General features: G+C 30.7%; 1 protein-coding gene across 6 annotated transcripts in view; it reads right to left on the bottom strand.

The window, feature by feature from the left end:
• Positions 1 to 7,675, bottom strand: part of LOC105558588 (odorant receptor 85b-like) — an 18,849-nt gene extending 11,174 nt beyond the window's left edge. The window contains exons 1-7 of one of the 6 annotated variants that reach the window (XM_012006354.1): positions 7,538 to 7,675; positions 7,066 to 7,335; positions 6,353 to 6,818; positions 5,929 to 6,028; positions 5,709 to 5,831; positions 4,929 to 5,084; positions 4,156 to 4,511 (exon numbers count right to left, since the gene is read on the bottom strand). In XM_012006354.1, the coding sequence (XP_011861744.1) occupies positions 4,458 to 4,511; positions 4,929 to 5,084; positions 5,709 to 5,831; positions 5,929 to 6,028; positions 6,353 to 6,818; positions 7,066 to 7,335; positions 7,538 to 7,565 (1,197 nt within the window). In that variant the 5' untranslated portion in view covers positions 7,566 to 7,675 and the 3' untranslated portion in view covers positions 4,156 to 4,457. Of the gene's footprint in view, positions 1 to 493; positions 620 to 695; positions 796 to 1,936; positions 2,403 to 2,752; positions 3,185 to 3,242; positions 3,375 to 4,155; positions 4,512 to 4,928; positions 5,085 to 5,708; positions 5,832 to 5,928; positions 6,029 to 6,352; positions 6,819 to 7,065; positions 7,336 to 7,537 lie in introns of those variants that run through there. The other 5 variants (XM_012006353.1, XM_012006356.1, XM_012006349.1 and 2 more) reach the window with 5 other exon arrangements.
• Between the last annotated feature and the right edge of the window lie 1,361 nt (positions 7,676 to 9,036).

Genomic DNA, 9,036 nt, shown 5'->3' with positions numbered 1-9,036 from the left:
TTATTTTGAAGTGGATAATTTTCATTAAAAACATTAATGAGAACTTATCCGATTAAATTGCTTTTCATTTTTTATTAAAAAAAATGAAAAATGCTAAATTCTCTAAACTGTAATGTTTTAATTCATGCTATTACGAAAATTATTTTTTATTACACATACACTCAGAGAAAAGTTTCTATGAAAACCAACAAATTTTCTGTATCAGAATTTTCTTCTTGAAATTTCCTAAAGAATCTATGATTAAAAGGATATTCGGTGGTTTTTGTACACCCAGTATATGTGTACATACATATATAAAATAAATTTTTAATATTTTTCTTAACAATGTCATCAATTTGATAATAAATGATAACACAACTAGAAATAAACGGTTTTGAGTAATTTTTAGTACAGTAAGTGTACTGATATATAGACGACATTTTTTTTCCTCTATCATAAGCTAAATCATACTAAGTTAATATTATTTATTTATAAATTTTATTATGTAATTTACTTGTTCCACCACCAGTTCTCCCGCACCACAATAGAAGAATGTATTCATTAATAAACAAAAAATTGTACATATCAAGAAACATATATCCATAACAATATCCTTATTTATTTCTCCCTTCTTAAATATCTGAAATGTATAAATTACAAGAAAATGAAAAAGGTATCTATTTACATTAAAATATTTTTGTTTTTGTTTTACTTACGATAGTCATCAGAAATCCACAAAAACAAAATGTAATAACAAAGTTAAATATCATTATTAACATCATTAAAGTGTATGTATTTTCAATATTGTTAGCAAATCTGCAAAGATAAAAATATTTAAAAGATTAGCAAATTGAAACCAAGAAACCTGTTTATATGTATATGTAAATACTAAATACACATATACATATTTATATGGATACGATATTTTCAAAATTGTTAGCAAATCTGCAAAAATAAAAATATTTGAAAGATTAACAAATTAAAACCAAGAAACCTGTTTATACGTAAATACTAAATACACATATATTTATATGGATACGTACATGTATACATATGTAGACACAATATACATATGTATGTATGTTTATATAGAATGTCCCATTTTTATTGAATCGCCTGCAAGAGGCGCGTAGAGTGGAGTAACCTGAGTAGAAAAATTTTGTACCATTTTGTAAAATTCGGAATAGTTATCGAGCAATTAATTCAAATATCTCAGCGAATGAGCGCGTAGGAAGCGGTAGGTCGGACTCGAATGGGCATGTAAAATATCTTATTTAATCTCCTAATTAACATCATGTGATAGCGAGAGGTGAAACGATGCATAACATAAGATCCGGAAAGAAACTGTCATACAGACAGCTGCGAGCCTTAGATTAACTCATCATTGCTAAGAGATCTAACAAATAAAATATTTTATGCCAACCAAGTCTGACTTGTATACAGCTCTCTACACGCTCATTCGTTCAGACGTTTGAATGAATTAATGAAAATTATACAAAATCGTACTTTTCTACTTTCTACTTTTCTACTCTCACTTTGATCCGCTCGCCTACCTTTTACTGACAATTCGATAAAAATAAAACACCATTTTAAATACAATAAAGTGATTCCTAAAATCGATCTCCTTATCAAAAATTGAATCGAAAAGTTCTCGCGAAGCACTCATAAATTAAGATAGAGGTATAAATATACATGAAAATGGTATAATAAAATGTGTGCGATCACTTAATTCTTGCAAACCAAAGAGTTGAAAAGTAAATATATATGTGTTATCTTCTATTTACTTGGACACGTGTGAAAAATTAATATTTATGTCATATACCATATTTTGTAGTTAACACAAAGTAAATTGCAAAAAATATAATTTTTAAACTTTCCCTCCGTAATAAAAATTTTTTTGATAATATTGCTAAAATTAATTTCTGTGTACAAATTTTATTATAATAAAAGTTCTTACTTGATAAGACGTAAATGGAATACTACGATGTCATGTAAAGTTTTGTCGAAATTTTTGCATGAGACTAAACTTATTAGCCGATATCTAAAATTCTCTAGCTGTCCGCAAATATGAAAAATAACTAATAATAAAAAAATATCTATAACCATGTAAATGGCAGCCTCTAAGAAGGTCGCTATATTTTGAAAGAAAAACGTCAACTCAAGCTGCGGGCTCTTATGTATATTGTAAAAGTGATACGCCTCCAAGGGTAATTTGGTCTGTTTCGTGAAATTCGTCACATGAATTACTCGGATGTCAAAATAAGTAGGAACAGTCGCTGCGAAAAATGCGATTGCAATAAAAAAATATCCAAAGATCATAACTAATCGAGCAGTTTGTGCTCGTCTTAACATCACAGTTCTTTCTGCATCCGATTTAAATGCTATCCAATCTTCCTCCATCATATTCACAGTCGATAAGAGAACTTGGAAGTATAAATAAAATCGTATGTTAATATATCGAAATATTGAACTGCTTACAGAGAATAGGGAAAAATGTACATTATATGAACGCATAAAATATTTATTAGATTATATGAACTCCCTAACTAAAGAAAAACTATATACATTTTGTAATTTCTTTGGATACCAATTATTTTATATATCAATTTACATTATTATACCAGAATAAATAAGAAATAATTACTATGTGATTTGTGATACTATATTATTCAGAATGTGTTTGTAATAATAAATTAATTATAATGTCACGATTAATATATTCGATATTGTAAAAGACTAAAATGTCAAACATTTTAAATATTTCCGGACATACCTGTTCGTTTCCATCGCATGATAGCATATTTCACTGGTACTAACACGAAAGGCAAAGCAAAACGTAAAGTACCGATTACAAGTACCATGTCGCCCCAATCTTCCATAATCGTATATATTATCGGAACATTATTAACAAATACTAATAAAATTAAAATAATGCCTGCATGAACTTGTGACCAGAAACTTTTTATAGAAAACGTGACATTTTTAGGCCACAAACCGAACATTTCCAAACCAAAGCGATGCACTTCAGTCGCCCACATAAAATCTAATAACATTTTATATAACATTAACGAATTTGTACATGAAATCGTTACAAATTAATATGTAAATTTAGAAGATTGTTCATAACAAAAACTAACAATACTGCGATAAAAAGACAATTATATAAAAAGCAACATTTTATAATTGGAAAATTATACTGTACTGATTTATAGATATGTGGAATACATATGATAAACGATAAAAATGTAATACGGAATTAGTACCTCTATAACCTGCGGATTTCTTATTATCCATGAGAACTAACGTCTCATTCTTCTCACCATGTAATGTAAAATAAACGCGCATGCTTTCCATAAAAGAACAAAAACCCAGCAGTCTTCAAATGCTGCATTAAATATTAATGATGCTATCCCCAGTTTTTACGACTGCTCATATCGTAAAGAAACGTTACACGTGAACAATATGTCATAAAAACTTTTATTTCTCTTTTAATAAGACTAGAGGTAGAAAATATTACATCGAAGTATATCATAAAATTGTCGAACTTCTCTCAGAAATTGTGTCGTACTTTCCGTTGCTTTATTATATATTTATTTCGCGTCAATAAATAATGTTAATTCACTTTTAGAGGGATTCTCTATGTATATCAGACCCAAGAATACAGAGAAATATTACGGACAGAAAAAGTGATAAGAATTGCGTGGTGTACGTACTTTTCCTTTTACATTTTCTAAAGGTATACCATCGTTACACGAGTGAATGCAATATTATAACTAGTAAGCATATCAAAGTACGTATTTTATAATTCCAATATTGTGCGGTTAGCTCAGGCCTGGGCAATTTTCACTGCCCGCGGGCGCCCGTTTGCCCGCGGACAATAGCTGTGCGTGTCGGGCAAGAGTGGGGAGACAGTTTCGGCAAGAGTGGGGAGACAGTTTCGGCAAGTGGGAAAGAACGTCGCGCTTTAGAAGTATAGTTCCGAATATGATTGAGACGTGGTGGGGCGATGATTGGAGTGGGGGCATGCCCGCGGGCATGCCCGCGGGCGTCCGCGGGCGCCCGTTGCCCGCGGGCAGCATTTTGCCCACCCCTGGGTTAGCTGGCTATTCTTCACGTTTATTGTCAAGACACCTGAGTCTATTACACTCTCTGCTATTAAAACTTTGTAAAACATTAAACGTAATCTTATTTAAAAACAAATACTAAAGAAGATTTTGCACTATAGATTTCTTCTTTTTAATTAGCTACACATGAAAGTCTACTTCCAAGAAAACTATTCTTATAACAGTGTAGTCGTGTTACAAAATGTATTACAAAATTCTTAATAAAATTACAGTAGACAGCAAACACTAATAAGCAAAACAAAAGTTTATGCTGTAAGGATTACTAAATACAATTGTATCTACTCATAATTATTTAATTGTTGCGGACACATCCATGAAGTCTTTCATAAGTATACTAAGATACTACCTTGATTTTCAACCATGTTTTGTTAGTAAAAACGATATATAACCACATGATGTCTTTAACACCTGAAAATAGTTATGTTTTTACTCGGACAAAATTTCGCATATACAGTTATACGGATTCGCATTTATAAAATATGTTTATATATTATTTTATATGCATATGTTTTTTTGTACAATCACTGTCCATATAAGATGCCTAATTTCTTAGTAACTAACTGAAAAGCGAGATTTTTACAAATATACATTCTAGGCTATATTCAATATTTTCTCTCTACAAAGAAGTGAAATTAAAATTAAAGATTCTATATAATTTACACTGTTGAAACTAACGAGACTAAGATTTATGTTCGCGGTTGAATTAATAAATATGATTTTCATTAAAAATTATATGCACAATGTATGTGACAAATGAGTTACATTAAAACTCCACATTCTTTGCAAAATTCGAAATTAAAATATAAAAATTTTAAATACTCTTACACTGCAGAAAGTAACCATTGTTAATGGAATAATTTTTCCTGCAGTGATGTTAAAAGGATGGTTGACACGTAGCAGTAATAAAATAAGACATTTTGCCTTTTTGGATTCCAATTTGTACCATTCAAGATCGCACACAGCACGATGTATTGCGTTGCACTTAACAAATACATGTGAAAAAACATATTAATGTCCATGTGCAATCTCCAACATGGATAATATCTAATTTGACAATGACTGTCAGCACAATTACAACGAGCAAAGATTTTTAAGAACTTTTTCAAAATGTATTAATGTTTCAAAATTATTAGCTCCAAGGTATAAAACCGATTACAATAGATATAAAACAGATTATTTACACAAAGTGTTGGATAATTATCTTGCCATCTCTCGTGGATAAGTAGAATAGATTACACTGAATAGAAGAGCACTTTACTGTTTTGAAAATCTCTCAATAATTAATAAAAAATTAATAAAGATTTACAAGTCGTGAAGAAGAGACAGCCCAGCGTCATGTGATGAATGTGGTTACTAAGCGTGTGGAGAGAAATGGGCAATAACGCACATCCAGCAATCATGAATAACATTGGATCGTCTCTTGTCGCTAACTCGTCCGAATGCATACTCATTTGGAAATCTTTATTCATTGCTAATTAATTATTGTGGAAACAATACAAGATTTTTCTGTTCAATTTAATTTGTTCTGTAACCTGCCCACGAAAAGTAGCACGCTAAATATTACCAGATACTCTATATGTATAAGTGATTATACATATAATTTACCTGTTCCATCATGAGATCTCCTGCACCACAATAGAGAAAAGTATTCACCAAGAAGACAAGAATAACCAATATTGAGTAGCATACTGCTGCTTTAGTTCCATCTATTTCTCTGTCAGTAAGCATCTGTAGAATATAAGTTAGAAGAAAATTAAAAGCTTTCTATATTATATATCGTATTAAACTTGTATGTATGTGTTTAATTTACTTTACTGAACCTTACAATAACGCATAAAAAGCCGCTTAGGCAAAATATGATACCAAAATGAAGTACCATCATTAACAGCATTAAAGAATAAGTATTTTCAATATTGTTAGCAAATCTATAACAAAAATATTTAAAAAGTTACGTTAAAAAACTGTACGCATCTAGAAATACACATATGAACGATACATATACCTAAATAGAAAATATTGTTGATAAATTGTGAAATATGTGCAGTAATTGAATTCTTTTGCAAAGCATATAACAAAGGATATGTGATATTTTAAATTGTTTATACGTTAAAGATGAATATTTATATCAAACTGTGGATTAAAGTTTTAAAACCTAAATGTATTATATGTAGAATTGTGGAAAAATATTTTTTTAGGCGTGACTAAGTTTATTTTGTTAAACATTTTATTGTCGCAATAAAGATTTATACCTGATTAATCGTAAATGTCTTGCTATGATGTCATTTAAAGTTATGTTGAAATCCTTGCACGAGACCAATCTGATTAATTGGTATCTAAAGTTCTCTAACTGGCCACAAATGTGAAGAATTATTAGTACTAAAGAAACATCTACAGATATTTGAGTGTAACCTCCTACCAAGAGCGTTAAGATTTGAAAGAATAATGCCAATTCAAACTGCAGACTTTTATTTGTATCGTAGAAGTGATAAGTCATCAGCGGTAACGGTTTGCGATTCGTAAAATTCGTCAGATTCGATATTTGTATGCCAAAATAAATAGGAATGATATCTATGAGTATCGATACAGCCATAAAAGCATGTCCAAATTTCATGATAAATCGAGCAGTATGTGCTCGTCTTATCATCACTGCTCTTTCTGCATCCAATTTAAATGCTATCCAATCTTCCTCCATCATATTCACAATCGATAAGAAAACTTGAGATAAATAAATAATATATAAATATTGTTAAGGTGCTAAATATATTAAACTATTTATATATAGTATTCGTAAACTCCAAACCAAGAAAAACAAAAACTTATACACATTCTATAATTTATTTTAACATATACTTTTTACATATGTATATGTAAATCACATACATATAATTTTTAATTACTGATATCTTTGATTATGATTTTCGATGTCTTATAATCCACAATGTTTTAATAATTCTAGACATACCTGTTTGCTTGTATAACATGATAACATACTTCGCTGTTATCATTAGAAGAGGTATTGTCGTTTGTAAATTACTTATTAAACGTACCATATTGCCCCAAACTTGTATACACGCATATATCGCCGGGATATTAGAAACAAATATAAATAAAATTAAAACAATGCCTGCATGAAGTTTTCTCAACAAATTGCTTTTAGTAAATTTGTCGGTTTTAGGCCACAACCCAATCAGTTCCATAATGAAGCGTTGTACTTCCACTGCCCATAAAAAATCTGAGAGTTTTTGTTGTCACGATATGTGAATAATAATTACGAAGTTATGTATTGTATTGAAAATTATTGACTTTATAAAAGATGACGGAAACAGAACACGTAGATTTATAATACGATGTTAATAAAGATTTGATAAAACAAAATGACTAATAGGTAGTTAATGTACATTGTAAGAACGTGTGTAACATGTTAGTGTCTATACCTTTATAACCTGATGCTGAAATATCCATGTCATTGACTAATATGAAAAGTACTGCTTCATTCTTTCAAGCACCCCTAAGGTAAAAGATGATCGTTACGCATGCTTGTGAAATGACTACGAAACTTGGCTGCTTTGCGAGGGGCATATTAAATATTAAGAGTGTTATCCCTAGTTTGAAAACAGTTCTTCGTTTCAACAACTTTTCGAGCGCGATATTAAGTAAAAAATAAGAACGTGTTCGGCAACAAGCAGAGACATATGTTGTTTCCCAGTGTTTTATAGCCTCGTGAAACTTATTGTACATTTTCACGTTATAATGCTTTATTACATATGCAGGCATTTTGGTATCGAAGAAATGCATTTTTAATGAATCTGTAGAGAGAAGACGAAAGAAATAAAGAACGTTGTATGGAGGGAAAGCGTTATACGATGAAAACCGTGTAAGTTGTGATATGAATTATATGTAACTACATACATACATATAAGCTACAATAATATAAACTTCGAGAAATTACAAAAACATAAAAAATATTGCTTATATAATATACTTATTATATACTACAACTAACCATATACATATAAATATTGGAAATAAACCTGTGATAAATATCGGAGTTTTTAGACAAGCCAAAGTTATTTTTTGCATAAAAAGTATAGTGCACATAAAGTGATGAATGAACACGAAGGAATATTTTAGTGCAAATGAACACTAATCCAACGAAGAAAATACAAAGAATACAAATTGTGCAATTTATTGTTTTTAGACGAGCCAAAGTTATTTTCTGCATTAAAAAGTATAGTGCACGTAAAGTGATGAAAGTAAAATAATAAATAAAATGATGAATAAACACGAAGGAATATTCAAATGAACACTAATTCAACAAAGAAAATACAAAGAATAAAAATTGTACAATTTATTGAGCCAATATTGAAAAATAATGATACAATGAGATTACAGTTGCTACTGTATATGTTCAGCCATATAGTAGTGCTAAGCAAAACTAATCGATTATAATCTAAATGGAAAAACGCAAAGTAAAATGATATACAACATGAGATATAAAATATTGTAAATTCTAATATTTGTAGGCATTTTTGTATAATTCCGTTAGGAGATAGTCGTTGTCGTGCGTTACTAATTCCAAGCCGATCCCGGGCAATGTTTGCCCGGGATAATGTTTACCGGTTGTATTTGTCTTTCGGCTTTTGGTCGAACATGTTTAGACCGGACGATCATTATCTTTTCGAGAAGACTAAAGGTCGGGGTGAGTCAGTGCGCTCACCACTCTCCCCCATTTGTAAGCGATTAGGATTGGCTCCTTATCGAGGAGTAGGAGAATCAAAGAAACGGATATAAAGAGCTGGATCAGGGCAAAGGGGAGAGTCGTCTTCCCTCGCGCCTAAGATTGTAACCCAGAGTCGTCTTCCCTCGCGCCCAAGATTGTCACCGAGAGTCGTCTTCCCTCGCGCCCAAGATTGTCACCGAGAGTCGTCTTCCC

Source organism: Vollenhovia emeryi, unplaced genomic scaffold (genome assembly GCF_000949405.1).
Source record: "Vollenhovia emeryi isolate VEMERY1.0 unplaced genomic scaffold, V.emery_V1.0 DF939329.1, whole genome shotgun sequence".
NCBI classification, from domain to species: domain Eukaryota; kingdom Metazoa; phylum Arthropoda; class Insecta; order Hymenoptera; family Formicidae; genus Vollenhovia; species Vollenhovia emeryi.
The sequence above is the reverse complement of the archived record's forward strand: the minus strand, read 5'-3'. Positions and strand labels throughout refer to the sequence as shown.